The 22822-nt window shown below is 33.8% G+C and overlaps 1 protein-coding gene across 3 annotated transcripts in view; it reads right to left on the reverse strand.

Annotated features, from left to right (window-relative positions):
• Window positions 1–22822, reverse strand: part of UGGT2 (UDP-glucose glycoprotein glucosyltransferase 2) — a 79914-nt gene that overhangs the window by 22820 nt on the left and 34272 nt on the right. For all 3 annotated transcript variants that reach the window (XR_015801563.1, XM_014881348.2, XM_088159825.1), the window contains exons 15-28: window positions 21529–21664; window positions 19888–20019; window positions 19055–19219; window positions 18481–18604; window positions 18289–18387; window positions 16379–16473; window positions 13852–14058; window positions 12543–12674; window positions 10551–10678; window positions 9277–9372; window positions 8085–8187; window positions 3293–3372; window positions 1747–1936; window positions 753–911 (exon numbers count right to left, since the gene is read on the reverse strand). Coding sequence is in view for 2 of the 3 variants with exons in the window: in XM_014881348.2 (XP_014736834.2) it covers window positions 753–911; window positions 1747–1936; window positions 3293–3372; window positions 8085–8187; window positions 9277–9372; window positions 10551–10678; window positions 12543–12674; window positions 13852–14058; window positions 16379–16473; window positions 18289–18387; window positions 18481–18604; window positions 19055–19219; window positions 19888–20019; window positions 21529–21664 (1846 nt within the window). In the remaining variant the exon portion in view is untranslated. The remainder of the gene's footprint in view (window positions 1–752; window positions 912–1746; window positions 1937–3292; window positions 3373–8084; window positions 8188–9276; window positions 9373–10550; window positions 10679–12542; window positions 12675–13851; window positions 14059–16378; window positions 16474–18288; window positions 18388–18480; window positions 18605–19054; window positions 19220–19887; window positions 20020–21528; window positions 21665–22822) is intronic.

The following is a 22822-nucleotide window of genomic DNA, read 5'->3' on the forward strand; positions in this document are numbered from 1 at the left end:
AGTCACAAAGAGAAAGCTTTGAAATGTGAAGAATTGTTAGAAGTTTCATCATGCCAAACATCATCTACTGTTGAGACTGTATTCAATACCTGAGCAAAAATCAAAGACTCACAATTTATTAAGCATTTAATTCCTTATGATACAGTATTTACAGAGACTAGAGAACAGCAGATAGCTAAAAGGTCTTATCAAAATCCTTCCCTATCAAATTCCCTTAGCCAATAGAAATCTTTCTCTTCAGAAGTCACATGGTCTTCTGCTCTACAGACTACCAACATGAAAAATAATTACTTTGCATGATGAGAGGAATTCTCAAGTGTGGGTATATCTCACCAAGGTTCTAAGCACTTACCTGAAGCATCTAAAATGCAAGCCTTCTTCTGCCTGGATCGTTGTGTAACAAAAAGGGTTATTTTAATCAGAATGTGAATCATACCTTGCATTTGTCAGGGAATCTCAACCTGAATATAACTGCCTCCTACCACCTACTGGTGGCAATTAGGCTGCCAGTTTAGGCACTTCAGGCAAGAGTATAAAATTAGACCGTATTCAAACCTATTCTGCATCACAGGAGAGGAGCAGGGGAGAAAGCCCAGCAAATTGGAGATGAGCTCAGCTCCAGGATGTGCCTGTTACTTTTAGCATTAGTAAGTTTGCAACACAGAGAAATGGATTTAAAGAACAAGATGCTCATGAAGAATTCTCACAAGAAGTGTGCAATTGTAATGACTATTCCTGTATTAAGTACTTACAAGGTTGGCCATCACAATAGTATCAACCATGACAGGATTCTTCTTTGTGCCCAGAGTGAACTGTAACCCTCGAGGAGGCTGTCCAGTTGTCACATCAAAGCAATGTCCTTCAAGCAATATATATTCCAGTTCATATTCTGCTAGAACTGCCCCTTTTATCTATGGAAGGAATGCTTAATCAATAAATTACGTCACTTAACTATGTGGGAAAAACAAAATATTACAGTTGCAAACGTTGTGTGGGATTTACCTCAAGCTAACTCCCACAATCAAAACCCCAAGAAAAGTCCATCCAGAAGGAACTTCACTCAATTATAAAACAGGTATCCAAGACAGAGTAATGATCAGTCTCTAGAAGGACCTTCTCTCCACTGACTATTGAGGAAGCTGAGACACCTCTGCCTTGGTAAGATGAAATCCCAACTTTACTTTCACAACATAAATACACAGCTTTGGTCAATCAAACACCTTCAATACTTTGCATAATCTTATTGACACAAATTTAATGACTTTGAAGATGGGGATTATATAGAATTAAATAATAATTGAAAGAATTGTGAACTAAAAGAGGGTGAAATACATTTTGAACTACATTAACAAACAGTCATATATTCCAGTTTATATGAAGATTTACCTAGGTTACAAGAACTAGGAAACACAAAGAATGCTTTAGTTGCTTTACTTTTATCTTAAATGTAGTATTTCTATAAACACAAAACTCAACATAGAGGTAAATTGCTTTAACTTGTATTTTGCATTCTGATTTTTTCCTACTCCATTGCTTTCCTTTAAGACTAGTCTTTTTAATTTTTTTTTTAAGAGGGAAAATGAAAATATTATGACAACAGAAATGGTAAAATATTGACTAAATAATCAATTACCAAAGAAAATATTTCTGGAGAACAGACACAAGACAAATTTGCAAGATTTCCACTTTCCTCTTGAAGTAAAAGGATCAATACTAGTTTTACAGTGCTTGCAAACTGTTACTTACTTCCTGCAAATGAATGTTATCAAGGTCACAGGAACTGTTCACTGCTTCAACCAACCAGCTTTCAGGAGTGATCATGTTTAGGGTCAAGAGTGGTGATTCTGGCAATTCTAGGAATTTTGCTACAGGTTCAGAAGGAAGGTGCTTGTTGATTCCATAAGTTATTTCTGGTTCCAGAACAAAACGATAGAAGCTGTTGAAAAAGAAGTGTAAAAAACCACTAACTTTTACTGAAATATCAAGTTCAAACATGAAGCTCTTCTAAAATATTTTCCAATATAGTGAATATTTACCAAGTATAATGAAATTTGGAAGCAAAGTAGCTTCCTATTCTTTTGGAATATCATAAGACAATACCTACAGTATCTCAAATGGGCTGGCAGATGACCACAGACCTATTCACTTTTGGTAATTTTACTGTGGACATGCCTATTTTCCATTAACACTCTAAAGACTAAGAAAATGAATACACAAGAGGTGCATCTGGACAGCTTGACTTTTAAGCAGCCTTGAATTCTCAGAATCTGTATCACTGACCTAAGCAGAAGGACTAATCTCTACTGAACAAAAAGTCTTTGAGAATGCTACTGTCACTAGCAGCAGCAAAGACAGGGCAGAGGAAACGTAGGATTTCTCTGTTCCTCTCCAGCTCTTACCCCAATTATTCCACATGTAGAAGTTCTCCCAAGCACAAGGAAAGAACCAGACACCAAGACCTGCTTCAAAAGCAACCATAACAATGTTCACAAAGAAGACACTCAGAAGACTCAGAATTAAGATCCTCTCATGGAATAAGAATATGAGTCATTCCTCTTAAAATGCCTAGAAATTAAGGACTTCTGTTTTGTGAACAAATGAATAATTCTCCAACCCCTTGGCTAAAGGACAATCACTACCACCAGCCTCTCTCACAGGTAATACAGTAATACAGGTGTTAGGATTATAGGTAAAATAAAACCTGTCAAGTAGATGGCTAGGCTTAAACATTTCTCTTTAAGGGAAACAAATCCTCTTGGAGGGAATTAATTTCAGTGTAAATGTCTATCACTGAATTAGTGAACCCTGATTTTTACATGCAGATAAAAGAAACTTCAATTTATAACAGGTATATTCAGGCTATCATATTCTCAATTAAATATAACAACATCTCAATATAACAAATGCAGACTGTACATTAATACAGATGAATTTAATTCTTGGAAGTACCGAATCTGTAAAACTCATTACACAAACAGTGGGCTGTAAAGAAGGGAACAACTCAGACAGACAATCCCCTACTGCAAGTTTTCACAGGCATAAAAGACTCACCATTGATTTATTTATTTAATGAGAAGTGCATTTGATGGACTAGATCACTCCCCTGTGATACCATGCTTGACACCTTAAAACAAGGACTTTTCTCTAAACAGGTGCAAACTGCTTAGGTGTTCAATGAAAAACGAGTCAACAAAAAGAATTCAGAAACACAAAACAATGTTTACTTTTAAAGAAAATATATACCATTAAGGCTGTTTTCCAAAATGAGCATGAAAAGCTATGAACTACAAACCTCTTCAGTGGCACTTCAGACAGCTTAGATCTGCAGTTCAAAAATAACCTGAGTTTCATATTGATAATATCCTTGAGTACCTACAGAAAAAAAAATCTCTGTGAAAAATGGATCTTGGTAGACACCAAACTTTGAGAAGAAGTTAATGTTACCCTTGTGACATCCTGCCATTTCTCAAGTTTCAGCAGAAATCTAAAACTTTCAAAAGATGTAAATATATCTGCACATTACAAGTTATTGTCAGATATTCTATATGAAGACACAACTTTTCCTAAAACTGCATGATTTACCATATTATATTCTTAATAGTCAAAACATTAATGTCTTCTCCTACTCATGCAGTTGTTTCATGAGCAGCTGTCCCCATTTTCCAATGCTTGAGTACATGATATTATCACCCTTGTTACACTGTGATTTTAAAATACTTGAAGTTCTCTAAGTATAGCACATACCTTTTATTCAACAACCAGTCTTAAAACAATTACTTTCACTCTTATTAAAATAGTTGTATATGGAAAATTGTTGAATATAGTAAAGTTCAGAGAACTATTTTAATACTCAATTATTTAATAACTTTCAATGTCGACAATAGATTAACGATATAATAAACCATTCAATTAATTTCAAAACATTTTGGTAAGTTAATGTATTTATTCTTTTTTCTCTAAGTTTCTTCATCTGTTCATTTCTAAAATAGTAATGTTCTGGATGCTGTTATACAGGAACCATAATATTAGAACAGTATTTTTTTCTTACTTTTGTGAGCAATCTGTTTTGCTTAAAGCTAACAAAGTTATTAATTTCTTTAAAACACTCATAAAAACCTTTATCAAGTTACCTTCATATCTGTGGTTTCTGACACAAAGTGCTTATCTGAAAGCATAAAGCAGCTGTGCCTACATTTATGGATATTAGGAAGGCCAGTAAGATATAAAAAGTTACACCACCAATACTAGTAAGGCTAATATCTACAATTACTACAATAGCAAATAAATTGGGAACAAAGCAAGACAATAGTCATCATTAAATTGCTCTTGTATTACGACTGTAACTTTTCTCAGTTCAACCCATGGCTTACACGTATTCTTTACTACAACTGTAACTTTACTTAGCCCTAAGGACCTATTCTATTCCTAGTTTCTTATTCTCATCTTTTGTGTCACCTGAATCACTGAAAAACTACTGAATAAAAAATGAAGACTAGGGAATAAATAGCATATTCGTGTGAACAAGTGAAGAAGCAGGAAAGGAGAACCCAAGAGCACTGGAAGTGTTAAGACGGGAAAGCATTACTTGACATAAGTTTAAGACCACCAAAATCAAAACAGAGGTCAAAGTGACTCAAATATCTATCTACCATTAAGAATAAAAAGAATTATAAAAGCCTGTATGGACTTTACCTTCAAACAAAACCCTCATCCCATTAGCAAAAATTATTCTTCAGCAATCTGCATTGACAGGTTTTTGTGAGTAGAATGAAATTATCTTGCTGATGCATCATCCCAATTCATCAGCTGACCATGAAATTTAGTACAGTAGCCAAAAAATAAGCCAATCTTAATTAACATTTCAAAGGACTTTACATAGGAAATGACAACTAAGACAAGAATTCATTATCTCTGTGTTTTTCAACAATACAACTTCTGAAATACTGAACTTGGTTCTATTATTTTAGGGCTTCTGAGGACACCAGAAACCAGAGCATTTGAATCAATACATGAAAATAGTGACAAAATTAGGAAGACTTTTATAGGATACTTGAAGAGTTCAGTCTATTTTAAATAAGAAAATTCAAAGAACATGGAAATTTAGCTCAGGGAACACTGTAAAACATGTCTGAAATATTTCAGGAGGCCTGAAAATTATTCAGGAGCCAGTTTTATTGTGTATATGTACAATAAAAAGTCATTTGCAGGACACTTACTTGAGTTACCACAACTTATCTGAAGAATATTAACTCAGTAAACCATTGTTATTCAACCAGTCACTTGGAATTGTTTGTGACTTCAGGATAATACAAAGCATCTGCACTGAAAACAAACTTATAATAGAATCTTCAACAGAACTGGCAAAGTGATGAGAACATCAATGCTTACAGCATGGATCTAAACAAAAATATATAATTCCAAGTCTGAGTTTAACAGTAAGGTTAATTAGCTACTGGAAAAGCTCAGTAGGAGCTCTAATCTGTACTCAACTGCTTGGTAATATTTAAATTAGTAGTTGATTAAAAAATTATTTCTGCTTCAAATAATAATTGTGAAAAAGGAGTCCTGTGACCTGCGTTATATAGGAAATCAGACTAAATTATCAAAAGGGGCTCCTTCAGGGATTCCTTTTACTTTAGGGATGGAATAAGTAGTTCTCTTTGAAGACAGATGAACAAAGGAAAAAAGGCAAAAGATAACTGACAGAAAAAAAATAGAAGATTTGATTTTTTTATCCATATTTTTGAATTACTGGATACTTAATGGAACAAGAAAAAAAAAGGGTGGATGATCCTAAGTGTATGTAGAATAATTTTTGCTCCTGTTTTTGGTGAACCATGAGGAAAAAAAACCACAACTCTTCAATTCTGTCCTCCATTTTAGCTGAAGGAATTTCTACTTTTCTTACATCACCTTAGAGGTCACATTCATAACTTCAGGACTGGTTAGCTCTTCCATATATTCTGCTGAGAACTTATGTGGCCCAACCATGCTAAAGTTATGACTAGCATTTAAATATTTACAGTAGACAGTGACTCTACCTTGTCTGGAAATACTTGATGCAGATGTCTGTAACAAAACTTTTTGAAATAAAAAGAAACAGACTATATGGAAGGTGCTACCTGCCTCTACTCTGGAGAGGATTAGAGCAGTTCTTATGATACAATCCAGTGCATATTTTAAAAATGGACAGCAGCTTTGACTGAGCTCTCATTTGTGCTCTGATTCATACCCTCCTCTATCCTTAAAATTGCAAGTCTCTCATACTAAGCAGTAAAGTTTAGATTACGGCCTACCAACAGTTATTTATACCTCTCTCAATATCAATCCAACTTAATATGAGTAACTTTTTGTTTGTACTTTTAATAAAAAATACCAAAAAATTATTTGAAGTGACTACTAAGTGATAGAAAGTAACATAATAGAGCAGTTTCACCATGGTGAAAAAACCCAATCATTATATGTACATATTCAATGCAGATGGGGGCAAGAATCACATGCACTGCCACAGTAGTTACTCAACAAATTTTGTACCATAAATAGTTACCAATCTAATATACTTGGCTCTAATCAAATTATGTAACTGAAAAAAAGAGCTTTTAAATATATTCCAGTGATTCAAGTTTATAGTATTTAAATCATCTATATATAGTAAGCTAATAAAAAAGGCATTAATTTAAGAACCTTGAATTTGGGGCTTGCTGTACTTGCATGTCTGCTTTTTTTTTTACAGCAGGAGATGGTGGCTTTCCAGGCAAAAATAATAACAACAATAATAATTTTATATATATACACAAAAATTTTCAGGCTATTTTTCATTTCTTAAAAGATATTAAAAATTTTAATCTAGACTAAAATATTTCTAGTTTGTTTACTTTCAACAGCATTTCATTATTCTCTCCTAAGGGTTGCCTTTGTGAATAAAACTGGAGCTCCTATGAATCAAGCAGGATCTGCAATAGCTGAACAGCTTGGGACACCATGGGAGTCATTTGCCCAGGCATGCAAGAGGAAGCCTGTTGAGCTCAGAGGAATGGAGGTTTCTGCTCTGAGACACAAGATCCTTGAGGTGATTTATACTCATAATATGAACTTCTGGCTAAATGGAGAGTTTCCAGTCCATTTCAACATGAAAATATTTTCATTTGGTAATATCAAGCTTTCATTTTAACTGAGAAGGGTGAAATGAAAGATCTGGTTCTAGAGAAAAGCTAATATTCTAGAATCTTGAAATGGGAACATTTTTCATGAATTTTTAAAAATGTTTTAGTTTGCTCCACTATATGAAGAACGAGTGCAAGCTTCAACATTTGATATAAAAATGTACAAAATAGGAGGGGGAAAAAGCAATATAAGAATTTATGAAACTTGCATAATTACTGCAGGAAAAAAAAAAAGATAAAATAGGATGCAGCAAAAATCAAACTGGAGACTTCAGAATTGTAGCAGACCATAAAGTGAAGACAAAATTTACATTTTTATGGGACGCTATAAAGGAACCTGAGACACAGTGATATTCTGCAGTAGGTGAAAAAAGAAAATAATTTTAGCAGCTATGTTTTTAGGCAGTTTCTCTTTAGAAGATCAATAGCTACACACAATGGAATCCTATCTAGATATATTTGTTAGCATTAATCAACTGAAATATCCCTCCAAGAGCTGAAAGGTTTATAGTCCAATCTTCTTATGATGATATTACAGGTCAGATTTAGACCACCTCATTTAGGTGCCTTGGAAAACGAAGGTGATCTGGTTGAATAGAAAGAAGCACATACCTACTGAAATTTTGAGAAGCAAAAAATTATGTACACAATCTCCTCCTTTCTTTCTATTGACTGTAGGGAGCACTTTCAGACTCACTCTAAGAGGACTGGGGCATGTGGCATCTGAATTTTACTTTCAAACGAGATTCACGATGGTCATCCTCAACTTCTTTTATGAATTAAAAAACCTAAACGCATACTTTAAAAGAAAAGAGAAAACCACCAAATTTTGTTTACCCTTTACCTACACTGTATGTGGAAATTAGAACAAGTATACTAAACTACAAATAGGCAAATTAAAAGAAATGACCAGCATCTTACAATCAATAAATGGGACATCTTCTGTGCTTCTCTTGTCAATGGATCCACAATAGCAACAACATCATAGAATGGGTCATTCTCTTGGGGTTCAACTTTTACTACGCTGTTGAGAAAGTATTAAAAACAAGTGACATGAAAACTCTAAAATGAGTGTGTTGAAATGACAAACTTTAGACATGAATTTGTAGTATCAGAAGCACCTGATGCTCAACAAAATATTTGCTTAATTTCAAGGAATGATCATGACTGTTCCCTGTGATACAATTAGAAAAGCTAAATGTGAACAGGAATAAAAAATATAGAATTAATCTACATGCTTCTATACTGGTTATTGATTAGATACATTCTCCACAACAAAATTAATGAAACAAAACACAGTAAGACTTAAAAAAGGGGCTTTTTGTCACTTGTCTACAGTTCCCTTTGTAGAGACCTGGAATCATTGGATCAGACAAGTAATGGTGGTGACACAGTTTATAAAAAGAAAAAGGAGAAAAATGACATCTGAGAAGTGTAAAACTTGATAGGCTGGACTAGATTTACGCACTCCAGAAAATAATTCTATTTGATAGACTTGATTAGACTAAGTCAAGCAGTCCCTAGTTAAAGTACTCTGGATTTACAGGAAGGAAATGTCAGTAAACTTCATTTTAAAAAAGAAAAAAAAAAAGCCACATGCTGTAAATACGAAAAGGGACTAACAGAATTTGTTTTCCACAAAACAGATGGTAGCAGCACAATACTGACTGTTACTAGAGTAACTTTGAGAAAGGTGTCAGCCTCTCAGAAAAGGCCACTGCTCCTGCCTTCACCGACAGGGACAGCCCATCAGCACACACACAGGAGCACCTTTAACAACAAAAACAAGTAGAGATTCGGAAACAGCCGGACAAACATTTTAATAAAAATTTGTAATTTGATCACAGTTTTTGTATTATCATATGTCCTTTTAAAACACGTACCCATCTGCACTTTTTTCAGCAAAGGGTAAGATTAGAAAATAGGTATTACTACTGAATTTACTAAGAAAAAGGTAAAGATACATTATGCTATGGCAGATGAGCAGGCTGTTCATACAACAGTTTTAAAATCAGAATGCTTAGTCAACTTTCCAAAGACTCTATGTAATCATCAGTACATCCAAATGTTAATAAAAAATTACTCTTAAGTGCATTATCATGACAAAACTGACCTGTGCTGTTCTTTGAGTAATTCAACATCTTGTCTCATCTCTGTTTTAGGCAAAGATGACAGCAGGGCATCTATTTTCATAATCAAATCACTTCCACTGTATTAAACAAGGCACATATAGTTTGGTTTTCATTAGAAAATGAGTAAAACATTAACATTTTAATGTCAATCTCTTTGCATAAAGGATATTTAGGGACCTCACATGCCAGACCTGGACTCTAAGGTGATTAACACCTCAGGAGTTGTAGCTTGGAGTTAAACATTTAGCATGACAGTGTCCAAGAACCACTACAGCCTTAGAGGAGCCTTGTAAAATGCACACTTCTTAATTTTAGGAGATGCAGAATTCACTGAGTTATCATTCAGCCTCACAACTGTTTTTCTCAATTGTTGAGTGTTAAAATCTGTGTAATTTGATGAAAATGTGGAGCTTTGTCCACAAGACAAATTAAGCCCAAATTAAGGACAAGTTTTTATTAGTCACAAATTTTTCAGAGACCTGATTCAGAATCAAGCAAAGTGAGTATATGATGCTAAAATCTGCTGACATTTATAACTCTTTATTCCTTTTAAATTTTTAATATTTTTCCCATTTATGACAACATCAAGGAACAGACATAAATGACCAAGTTTCAAGTTTATTTGGCCACATATTTAAGTCTTTTCTATTGGTATTTCCTACTGAAGTTTCCTTAGAAATCTTTGTTCTATTTCAGTGTTGTTAAGTCGCAATATTTGTCTAAATAAGTTTTGCCTCTCACTGCTTATCTCCTTGAGTTCTACCTCTTGTTGATTTTGTTTTTCTGGTAATGATTCTTTCAGTTGTGCTAGTCCTTCTAGATAACAGAAATGATACTGAGAAAGTCAATAGATACTGTAGGAAGAATATAATTTTGCTTTCTTCTTGGTACATAAGCTGCATTCTTAGACTAAGAAGATGGCCTGAACTCATCTCATATTTACACTTCTTCAGTGAACAGATGTGTGAATGTTGTCTACTATGGTGTGACAACATCTGCCCACGCCTCCACAGCCTCCCTTACTAACAATTTCCAAAGACAATGACTTCAAATATTAATTCTCAGATTTGGCTTAAGATACACTGTATTTTATCAAACTTATTATTACTCTTTACAATTACTCTTATGAAAACAAAGCCTTGTAGGAATCGTTTACTGGTAGCTGTATTCTTGGCTGTAAGGACAGCTAAAGTAAGTGTAAGTATTTGGACTAACTCAGCAGAGCTGCACACGTTATGAGGCAAGAGAATTTTACCTTTTACTACTGTTTCCCATCTCTTTCACAAGAGCTTTAATCTTCTCTGCTGAGGTACTGTATGTTATCTTTTCCAACAAATTAAAGTCTTCTGCATGGAATTCATTTTCGTCTAAAGGACCTAGTACCTTAGACAGAGGAAAAAAAAAGTTAAGTGTAGAATGTCCCAATAGTACTGTGTTTGTAAGTAAAAATAAACCAATTTTTAAATGAGTGCACAATATTGAATATGAAACCCCAATCCCTATATATAACAATACTATTGATTATAAAACGAATTAAACTTTATAGTAAATATGCAGGATCAGGTTTTTACACTTACATGATTACAGTTCATTTTCAATCACAAAGAATAACTGCAATGGTAATATCCATGGTATTTTTTCATTATACATCCTTCTGTTAAGGAATACACTATTTAGAAATAAATTTAAATTTAAGAAAAAAGCACTCAAGTAAAATATTTTAAACTCTAATTACTACTTGTCTACCACACTCTTTAGTTTTTTAATTCTATGAACACCATCTCCTTCTAAGACTTGTCAAATGAAGCAGAATGGATTGAAATAATAGGGAAAGGATGCATAATATGAGAGCATACAGGATTACTACATTTTTTGGTGACTGAAGGAGAAGAAAGTGCCTTGGAGTCAAAGAAAATAGCTTTGAGGATGCTCTCCTACTCAGTCTATCAGGCCAAATTGACCCAAGAACAACTTCAACAGCATACAGGGCTCCCAGGATGTACAAAGTCATGGTGCAAGTTTGCTGCTGAATGCCTCCCAAAATTCAACTGCTTCCTATAAATGAGAGATTATATAACAAATTCCACTTTTGATTTTTTTATTAATGATGCATGAGATAGACGAAACCATAGTGTAATTATGAAACACTGTGGTAATTTAGAAGTCATAATTAGAAAAAATTAATTTGCTCATAAAAGCAAAACTTTTGTGATGAAATAGCAATGACAGAAATTAAGGATATCCCATATATTTTAAAATGCAATCCTTTCAAGTGAAAACACACTTTCAGCGATATGAATATACATTATTAAATTTATCCAAATATTTTTATGAAACTTATTTCCCCAGAACTTAATATATTACATTATTTGAGCTTTTTTAGGCATGGAGATCAGTAATAATAACTTATAAAATAAATTCACTAATTTAGTTGTGCTGACACAAATAAGCCAACAATTCTTTAAGGTTTCATCAACAAAAATGCTTTCTGTGTGTTCATTAGCAGTATTTCAGTTCCATCTCAGAAGCATTTAGGATGCAGAAGAGTAACTAAACTCACAATTTAAAGAGTTTCCAGTAACAAGATGCTACCATAGTTTTCTATTTCTTTTGAATGGTGGAGGAGTAAATCGAAAATAGAAGAATTAAAAAGCAGTTCATAATGCAAGGCATTGACTGTCATTTAACAAGCACTAAATATTAAATACAACATTATATTTTCGATCACAGATAAACTGTTGACAAACTGTAATTAAGGCTATTGGTGTCAGCATATACATACAAGAAACTGAAACAAGACTACTATACTTTTATCTGCATATTAAGAATTAAGACTATAAATCAACTTAATATTTATAAAAATGTGGTGGTTTAGAGCTTGAAATACTAACCTAGTCAATGTAATTTATATGCATTTATTTACATGGTAAAATAAAGGCAACTTCAGGATCGAAAGTTAAACATCAAAAATAGTAAATCAGATACTAACCTATTTTGAGAATTTTGTCAGATTAACTCTAAAATAGCTGTGGGAATGGCATACACACATAGCTTCACTGGAATGGAGCTAATGAACAAACTAGGAGTTAAACAAAATAAAACAAAGCACGGCAAACATTCATACCATTCTTTAACAACTATCTGAATAAATGGGAAATCAATATAATGCATTTTCTTTAGTTTGAAACTGAAGTTCCAGAAGTTTAAAAATCCTAAAAAAGATTGAGAGACTTAATTTCTTTCTTACCCTGCCATTGCTAATAACAGCCATTTGCCCAGGAAGCAGCTTCAGAACCTCCTGGCAGAACATCTGGTGAGTTTTAATTAAATCCAGTCCTAAAGTGTTGTACTTCTTCTCAAAAGTATCACCATCCATTCCCTAAAGCAATGGTAAAGCATGAGATGCTGGAATGATTCAGAAAAAATAAATTTTGTAACAGGTGAGGAAATAAAAGATTTTCTTCAAGTTATGTGGTAACCAGAAATCAAAGGAAAACAGCCACCTGAGCTTCAGTGTAAGCACATAACTGCTGGTGGTAAGCCACGGTCTCACAACCACCTAGAGTGCAGTTTGTACCCTGGGGCAGCTGAATAACCATAAGAGCAAAGCTGAGCCTGAGGTTAAGCAATTTTCCCATGTTCCAGAACAACTGCTGCATGAAAAGTAATACTCTGTTAACAACTTAACTGTATTCTCACTTTTAGGAAAACAATATTTTAAAAAATCGTAATACTCTAAAAACCTAACAGTCATTCTAATATGGTCATTGGATACAATTTGAACATGTTTTGGGGAAGCCAACATCACCCAGAAAGACACATAAATCTATTTTCAAAGTGGGGAAAAACATGCCAAAATTTACACTGGAACCGTGCCTCAATTGTCAAAATTATTCTGATATGTTTCTCTTCATTAGTAATATTCAGACCAAGCAAACAGATTCATTCAGATACAATTAATAAAATTACATTAATTAGTAACATACTTAGCATACACAGCTTCATTAGAGACCTTTATGTCTCTCAAAATTTATTAAACAATGAAACAAGAGCACAAACTCAAAAATATTAATTTTCTAATATGGTTCTAGAGAGTTCTCTTAGTCTCCCAACTCTTCCTATTTAAAAAGACTAAAATTTACAACGTCTTCTGAGAGAAGAACAATAGTTAGCAGCTGTTTTTTTGTAACTCAGCTCTACTCTCATGCAGTCATAGCTTTCTCTGAAGTCTAAATTATTGAATAATATTAATACTGCAATTTTAGCTAAATGGGAGGGCTATTAAAAAAATCAACAATTAATAATTAAACTATTTTGTCTCAATTATATGGTACCTGTATTCTTAATTTTTCAGTACTCTCGTTTTCTCCCTTTAAAGAAATTTTCTACTCTTCAATCACATGAAAGTCATAAAAAATCCAAATCTGCTTGAGAAGGAACTGTATATGGGTTATAAACTTCATGGCATGTGGCCAAACACTTATTCTCACTACTTCCTTCCAATAAGCTCTATGTAAAATAAAAGAAGGAAACAATCTAATTTAGTTTGCACTCACTGGGATGAAGAATTTAACAATTTTAGTTCCAGCAGCAAGAGATTTTGCTGTATCTTCCTTACTGAGTTTGCTTAGGAAACTTTTTAAGTTGCTGTTGTTTTGGGTTAAAAAAGCAGCCAAAATTCCTCTTGAAATGGCTGTGTTATCTTCCTTTATTTTTGATGAAGGATTGTTCAAAATCCCAACTCGTGTATGACTGCTTGTTTTCTGCAAAGAAAAACACAGAACAATAAGTAATTTTACAGTTCCATCTGCTGTTACCTAATGTATTCATATCAATTATAACTATGTGAAATGCCCTTAAGTATTTAATTTTTTGCAGCTATTCATCTTCAGAAAAGATACATCAATGACTAATTCAGAATTCCAACTGTGAGAAAAAATATGATTAGTAAGGATATTATACTTATTCCATGATAAATATTTTAAAGAGTGTTAAAGTTTTTTTAATAGAACAATTGCCTTTGAGCATTTTGCATCCTTTAAGAAAGGACGTACAAAAGTGTACATTTACAGTTTTTAGAACTAGTTTTATAGATATCTTTCTACTTTTCAAAAATTATTGAACTAAGCATAAAGTAATGCAAGAGAATTTATCTACTTTTTCACTTTCATCTTCAGCACCAGTAAAGTCTCTCACGTGCTAAAAATCACTGATGCCACTCAAATTTTACCAGAAAGTGTGATGATTCTAAGGTAGGATCAAATAACATCACTAACTGAAGAAAAGGTAAAATGGACTCCAATGCAGGAAGGAATAAAAAAATAAGGAATGCAATCAGTGGTATTCAGCACTAGAGAAGCTTCCAGGCAGTACTGCCAAGGTGGTCAGAAAACTATGAGGAAGCATTGAAGAATCTGGGCTTCCTGTATCTGGCAAAGAGGAGACCACAGAAAACTTGAATAGCAACCAACAGCTACTGAAGGGGGAGTGAAAAACATGACAGGGCTAAACCCTTCCTGGTATCAGCAAAGAGTGTAACAAGGGATAATGCTCACAAATTTTGGCCTGGCAGAAAAGAACTACAATAGGAAGGCAGTGCAACACTAGAGTAATTTGAAAAGGGAAGGGACAGAGTCACCTCCTTGGAGATTTTCAGAAATGCTTCAAACACACCTACAGCTGACCTGATGTAATGAAGGCAATAATTCCACTTTGAGGGGGAGGCTGAACTGGATGACCTCGAGAGGTCTCTTTCAGCTAAGTCAGTTCAAGCTTTTTTTCAAAGGAAGTAAAAATCTAGCAGAGTTTTCCAAATAGCATGTATTAGCTGGAATAGCTAGAAGTGAATTTACTTCAGCCATTTTCACTTCCAGATTTTTGCATGCTTTTCTTCAAATGCTGATGGCAAGTCATGAGCAAGTGGTGACTGTGCCAATTCTGCTACTATCAGGAATTATACTGACCCTATAGACCCTGACTTGAGAGATAAAAGGGACTAGAAAGGAGTAAATAATCTCAATACAAATCAATGGGCTTCAAAAAAATACTGTTTCATTTGATCTCTACTGAAATTTGAACATCAGTAGAACAAGCAATACATGAGATTTATCTAATGTTTTAGGTTTTTTTCCTAGATTCTCCTCACCAACACAAGGGGACTTGCCCAGCTGGTTCTCACCTCTTAGATGGGAGCTGTGGCACATTTCCCCTGCTGAAGAGGGTTAAAAAATAAACCTACAGAGAGAGTACATCTATCAACCCTGAAACATAAATCAAGCAGTCCAAGAAATTAAATGTTCTTCTGTAATGAGGACTTGTACTGCATATTCTTTTTTACCTTTTTTAAAGCCTGTTTCTCAGACATAGTTATTAGTACATTTTCTTAGCAGCATCCCAATTTTCTAATTCTCTTATAGTGGTTCCTATTTCACTCCTGACTACAAAATCTAGATGCTTTCCTGATTTCAGTTTAAGTACTCTTTTAATCTGTCCCAAACAGAGGGTCTTTTTGTCATTTATATTGATGTGACATTTATACTTTCTAAAGTATATCTATATTTCAGACATTCATACTTTAAATCCTATTATTAACACAGAAGCACTTAAAAATAAGCAAACTCATAAATACAGATGATCCTCCTAACATATTTAAAACACACATGAAAATTGATCTTAGAATCACACGAACAGTACAAGGAAAAATGGTTGCTTCACAGGCACAGCTGTGCCACATAATACAGGAGAACCCTACTTAATGGTTCACATCAGCAGGCAGTATCCTAAAGCCCTTCCAGGTAACATTCTGGACTACCTGATGGGAGAAAGTCTAACTGGGAAGATATTCACCCTTTTAACACACAGTGTTGCAGTTTGTCTCCTGCCTCACGAGTCCATGAACAAAATTATTGTTTCCCTGCAGGAATTGAGTAAAACAAAAGCACTATCTCTTAAGTCTACACCTGACCAACAACAACAACAAAGTTGCTACACTTTTATTTAAGAGTGTGATTTTTGAATTTGCAGAGAGAGTTGTTAGGAACATATTCATAATAACTATTTTAATAAAACCTGCAAGAAACTCACCAGGCTTTTCAAGGCATTAGAAAGCAGTTGTCTTCCAGCTGGCTTATCAAAATCAGCAATAATCCAGACAGTAACAGCATATAATGCATCTTCATCTGAAAATTAAGGATAATCCTGTTTTACGTTCTGGAGAATCTTCTCATGACTAATGAAAAACAAATTAATTCTGTTTTTCAGTTCAAAATTCATGTGTATGTTTGACTGCTGACTTCAACAGTAAGAATAATCTTTGCCACATCAGAATCTTTTGCCCTCTGAATTGAAATAAGATTCTTAGAAGGCAATTTATCACGTTAATAGGAGAGAGTCACTAAAAGAGCTGATTCATTGTTGCAGCATTGAGACAAGAATGCCCTAAATAATTAGTTCCAATCAACAAAACCTGCTTTACCAGAGGTTACTTGTGAACTTTTGATGGAGGCTGATTATATACAGCCAGAAATGAGAAGACTTAAGTAGTTACAGGACTAGGCCAGTCACTTTCCCTGGCAGCAAAGGGAAAGTCCTTCAACTAAAGGTAAGAAAAAACTTATCATTTCTGGACACAAATGGGAATATACTAAATACAGTCCAAGGAAAGTAAACTACTGTGTAAGTGTACCCATAGATAATTTCTGATTTTCTTGCTCTATGGTCTTCTTTATTTGTCAATGAAGAGCAATGGTAGGTGAAAAATTCTGCAAAATTATCTGGAGAAGAATATCAGTCTACTCAGGTCTGCCATACATCCCCTAAAAGATAATGCATAGATACAGAAATTTCAAAGGTTCTGGTGAGATGCTAGGAAAAGGTTATTATTAACTGTTGCTGTGGTCTAGAGAAACACACTGGGGAGAGAGATTTGAAACGTAGATTCCAGTTTAAAGGTTATAGGTTTTACACAAGAGATCTCAATCTTAGAAATAAGCCTACAGATTGAAAGCCACTTATTTGACAGCTGGGATGTCCCTGTGGTTGTAGAAACAATCAAATAAGAGTCAAATGACTTTATTCTAAAGAAATTCAAGTGTTTGGCATTTCTTTTTGATAATGAATTAAGTAAAACTCTGTAAATACCACATAAAAATCACTGAAAGAAAGCATTTTATTAACAGAGTTATTGTGTCCCTTGATGGACTGATGTAAATGAGCAGTTGTTAACTGTCTACTTCCAGAATTTCATAAGGCACAGACTATTGTAAAATTCCATGCAGAATTATGACGCCTGTATTGTAATTTCTTCTCACTTAAGGAATAGTACTTGCATATGCAATGAGACTATTTTGTATCAAAAAGCATTTGAAATGTACAAAAAACCTGAGTTTTAACAAAGACAAAATGTAAAATTTAGTTATAATTCATCAGAATATAAATTCTATTTATTTTCTATAGAAAGACAAAATTTTTTGTCTTTCTATAGAAAGATAAAAATCATTCAGTAAAATTAAATGATCTAACTAGAGGAAAAACAAGGAGATACTTAATAAATTAGAAACATAACAAATTATTCCATGTATTTAGAAATGGTATAAACATACAAACTCTATACATTCTGCACTTGACAATGCTGCAAGTAAGAGTCACTTAAAAACCAAACAGACTTCAATATCCTCAAGTAAAATCATATGTATGGAAGCTAAGTCTATCTTCAAAGTTGCAAAAGTCTTGTAAAGCCTTTTAACTTCATGTTTGTAAAACAAAAACAACTAGACACAACATCGATCCCATTTCAAAGCTACAAAAACTAACTACTCTGTTAATTATCATTAATGTTTATAATATGCAGATATGCTCTGCTTCCTGGAAGAAGATACTGGGATATTGAGAAATGTTTAATTTACATAGAACCTTGGGATATTATTGGGTAAATTTCAACAATTTGTAATAGCCACATATAGACAGAAAAATAACCTATACAGAAAATCAATTACCTTTTTTCGTTAAATACTTCATGTTATCTGAAATTACAGCACTTTTATCTTGTGAGTCCAAAAAGGAGAAAGTAGAGAAGTCTTCCACAGGATATGGAACTGCATGATGTAAAACACAAAGTATTAGACTTAAAGAAAACAAAACCAAAAAACAACCTGCACATCATAACAATATCCAAGAAAAGGAGTTACCAGGAGTGGATCTGAAATGTATATATCTTCTTTCTGCTCCAAGAATACTGGGGTTTATACGGGAAACTACATTGTTCTGATCCATAAGAAAATCCACCGCATTTACATGATCATCTAACAAACCCTGGAGTAAGAGAAAAATGTAAAATCTGTACTTTTAAGACAGATTTTTCAAGACAAAGACTAAATATTTTTACAATCTTTTAGCCAAGCTTAAAGTTTCTATATACACCAAGTTATGGACAATGTCAGGTCAAAACCATACAAATGTCACACAGACAGTATTTCAAAATATCAGATACACATTTTTCAATGAACAACTGCAGTACATTCTCAGTTTCTGGTTGAAAAATTCCATATAACGACTATATGCTTAGCTGATCCTTCAGCTTTGAATAATTTCAATACACTGTTTCAAAACCATGACCACAAATGATTGTAACAACATAATTGCAGGTGTGATATTAATAATTTCGAGCCATCTCATTATAAAAAACCATAATAGATGAACACGACTGAAACAATTTGCTGTCAAATATTTCATCCTGCACTCGTTCAGAAATGTTAACCACACCATGAACGCTGCCCGCTGGAAGAAGCCGCTGGCATCAAAAATCCTCTGAAGAATAAGCGTCTCCAACTCTGCCGCATCCATCTCCTCTCTGGGAAAGGGCACGCCATTAAACAGCGCTTGAGGCAGCGCCCCCAGGCCACTCTTCTTATAAAAGGTTGCTCCTGCCTGATCAAATCAGAAATATCACAGGATTAAACAGACTGCGGGTGACTGTAGTAAAAAAAATGAAACTAATATCAAGAGAGGATGAACTCTAATCTCCAAGCACTCTTCACTGTCACACCTTGTCACGAGTAGCAGAGACAACACAAAGCATTTGGAAACCAAACAGGACAGATGGGACTCATCTGTCAAAAGGAATGACAAAAGAAATTATAGATCCATATACGTTGTTGTGAACTTTTGCTTTATCTTGCTGAGAAATTGGCTTTAACTTTGCTTAACATTCTTAGCAAATAACATTGGAGAAGAACCCTGAGACAGTCAAAGCTTTTACCAAAGAAAGAACCCTAAAAAAAAAGCCTCAAAAGGTTTTTATGTTTGTAAGTCAAGCTTTATTTGATAAAAAAGCAGAATTCAAGAGAGACCCCTTGACAGGCCTACTAGAAAAATACTTGTGGCTCCTGAAAGCAGCAAGCAGGAGTAAATTCATAATGAGAGTAGTAATGCAGAACCCTTTATATTTCCATTAATGACTGAATGGTGGCTGAAGAAAAATTTGACTCAAAGGTGCTGTATTTATTTGCTTTAACATTTAGCAGCTCTTCAGCTTAGTAAATGCATAGAGTTGTATACACTTCAGTATTTCTAACTCAGCATAGCTCTCAACGTACCTTCCTCCCTTCATCATATTCAGAATGAACATCCAGGATACTCTGAACATCAGCATGGGGGTACTCACTTCTAAGAACGTGTTTCACATCATCTACTGTCAGAACATTGCCATCTTTCACTTCATGGTACATCTGTAAGAGTTTTAATCGAAAGGAATTAAAAAATGTAGTCATTTGTCAAACAACTTGATAAAACTAATAGAAGTAAATGAACAATAAATAAGTATAATCATTTTATAGTGCTCTAGCAAATTTTACACTGGTATAATTTTAGATTGCTTTTATTGCTATACTGTAGTTTTTAATACTGCTTTAGTAATTATCACCGTTGCACATATGAACAATTTTTCATCAGAGCACTGTGCTGATTGACCTATTATTACACCTTTAGTCTAAATCTGAAGTGGCAAAAGAAATACATCTACGTGAGCTGAATGTGAAAGGTTATTTCTCTTTACTAATTGGAGAGGCAATCTAAATTCTCTCTAACTAACATGGGTAGATAACTGAATCCATATTAATCCAAGCCTAAACTCGCCAGTGATAATTTTTCCTTACCAATGTTATTTCATTTCACAGAGTAATATTTTATTATTTTCATCATACATACAATAAAAAATTGAAGTGAAAATTATTCAATTAATTTCTCTTCAAATAAGGAACAATATTTTCCTCTATAGCTCTGATAATCTCAAACTTTATTTTATTGCTTCTATTTTTGTTATCTTTCAATTACATTTATCTTCCTCCCCTTTTGATATTATGAAACAAAGTAAAGAGAGGAATACAACATTTTAAAAATGTAAATTATATATTTTTAATCTAGTAATGGATAATTGTTACCCATGCATGTCAGCTCCCTAACATTTGTGGATTTCTCTTCCAAGGTATTCCTAGTTACTTCAATTCCTTTAATCTTAAGCTTTCTAACTTTGTCCATGACACTATGACATTTTCTAGGCACTAAATATAAAACCAGAACACAAATGGAAGAAAAATTATTATGTATAAATACCATATTTTCTAACTTTTACCCAGAGAGCCTTTACATAGATAGTTCCTCCATTCATCTCTCCTCTCAGAAATTCCTGTCTTATGAGAATCTGCATTCCCTCACAAAGTTAACCTGTCTCATTAAGCTGCAAGCCTGGAATACTTCTGTTTTCTGCACCCATGGACAGCTCAAGGATGACCAAAGAAAATAAATTATCTTACTGTTTCACTTCCTACACTAGTCATTAAGAAAGGATTTTTCAAAACTGGACTGCCTAAGTGACACTAAAATCCCTGTACTCCAAAAGACACAGAATGCAAAGACAGGCCCATTACATTAACATAAATAATACAGAATAATTTTTCATAATACTAAAAGCTGCAAGGCATGCATCTACTTTTTTATATTATTGAAGAAAGCCTGTTGATAGGCAAAATTACAAGAGCAAATTGGTTTCTGCAAAAGGAAAGTATTTCTGCAATAATTCTAGAGACTATTAATGCCATACATGTTTTTGTTACTTCATTTCTGCATAAAGTAAATGCATACATCTCATGTTATCACAAGGTAGCAAGATTCTAACGATATAAAAAATTAATAAATTAGGAAACAGAAGTAAATTGCTGATTTCTTTCAAAAGAACTAACATTAATTATCGACATAAAGGCCTGAGAGATGTCAGATTCCTCTGCAATGTAATTGAAAGTTCTCCAAAGAGCTACTCCAGCATCTTCATTTCCATCAATTCCTTCTTTTGTACTTAAAATGAAAACAATTCCAATTCTATAAAAAAATAAAAAGAGATCATACATTTTAGCACAGTGTCTGCTTCACACATATTCTAATACAAACAAAGAAGAACAAAATGTTTACATTCAAGTGACCTGGCCAGCACGTAGAAATAAAAACCCTGTACCTGGGTGGTGTTTCCATGACTGTGTGGTGACACAAGATACCAGCCATGCATCCTTCACCAGCTCTACAGTGTGCTTACATTACCAACTATGTACTGACTTGACATATACCTTTCAAACCTGACAACAATTAAGATTTCTGTGAGACAGGGTTTAATGACAGTTTAATACCTTCTCTCCTTGCCTGTATGAATGTTTTGATTCTTTACATTCCTTCCATCATCTCCTAATGGCCTAATTCTTTGTTTTAGTCTGGGCATTGTCTATCTTTTACTTTTCCTGAAAGGGGTATCTTGAGTAGATGCATGAAGACATCAGTGTGTGTCACTCCCATTAGTCTTTCTCTTGCCTTTTTACCTTCTGAGCCTTCCACCACCCTGACACTACCATTCATTTTCCACTCACATCAGTTTTAAAATCATCTACTCCTAATCCCCGAATTTCCATTTACTGAAACAAAGCCCAAAGGAATATGAGGCTTGAGAGGTAAAATAGGTCTTCTGGAGGTGGGGCATTGATATTGTTCTCATGTAAATAGCCTGGACTGGGACTAGGCCATACTATCTCTACAGTTCCTTATAACCCAAATCTTTCTGTGAAAAAACACAGAACACTGCAATCTGTCTTTCATTATGCTTTCGTAATTGAATGATAAAAATTAAGAAAAACAACAACAAAAAGAGATCAGAACTAGTAAAATTTTAAAGTAAAATGAAACACCTGTAATTTATTGAGGACAGAAAAAGCCATTTCACAGGAAGATTTTAAATATTTAACATGCAATTCATCTTGCTGAACTTTGGAAATCCTTTTTTTATGAACTGTAGAAATAAACAGCCATTTCTGAGACCAATTCACCTTTTCTACAACTAGGCATCTCAGACCAATCAGACTGTTCCTCAGAAGTGTCTCTCTCTCAAATGATAACTAGTTCACTTTCAGAAATTCAAATCTCGATGAGGATAACCTCACCTTGGTCTTTAAGTGCGTGTATCAAAACATTAGATAAAACAATTGCAATTGAAAA

Source organism: Sturnus vulgaris, chromosome 2 (genome assembly GCF_052056855.1).
Source record: "Sturnus vulgaris isolate bStuVul1 chromosome 2, bStuVul1.hap1, whole genome shotgun sequence".
Taxonomy (NCBI): Eukaryota; Metazoa; Chordata; class Aves; order Passeriformes; family Sturnidae; genus Sturnus; species Sturnus vulgaris.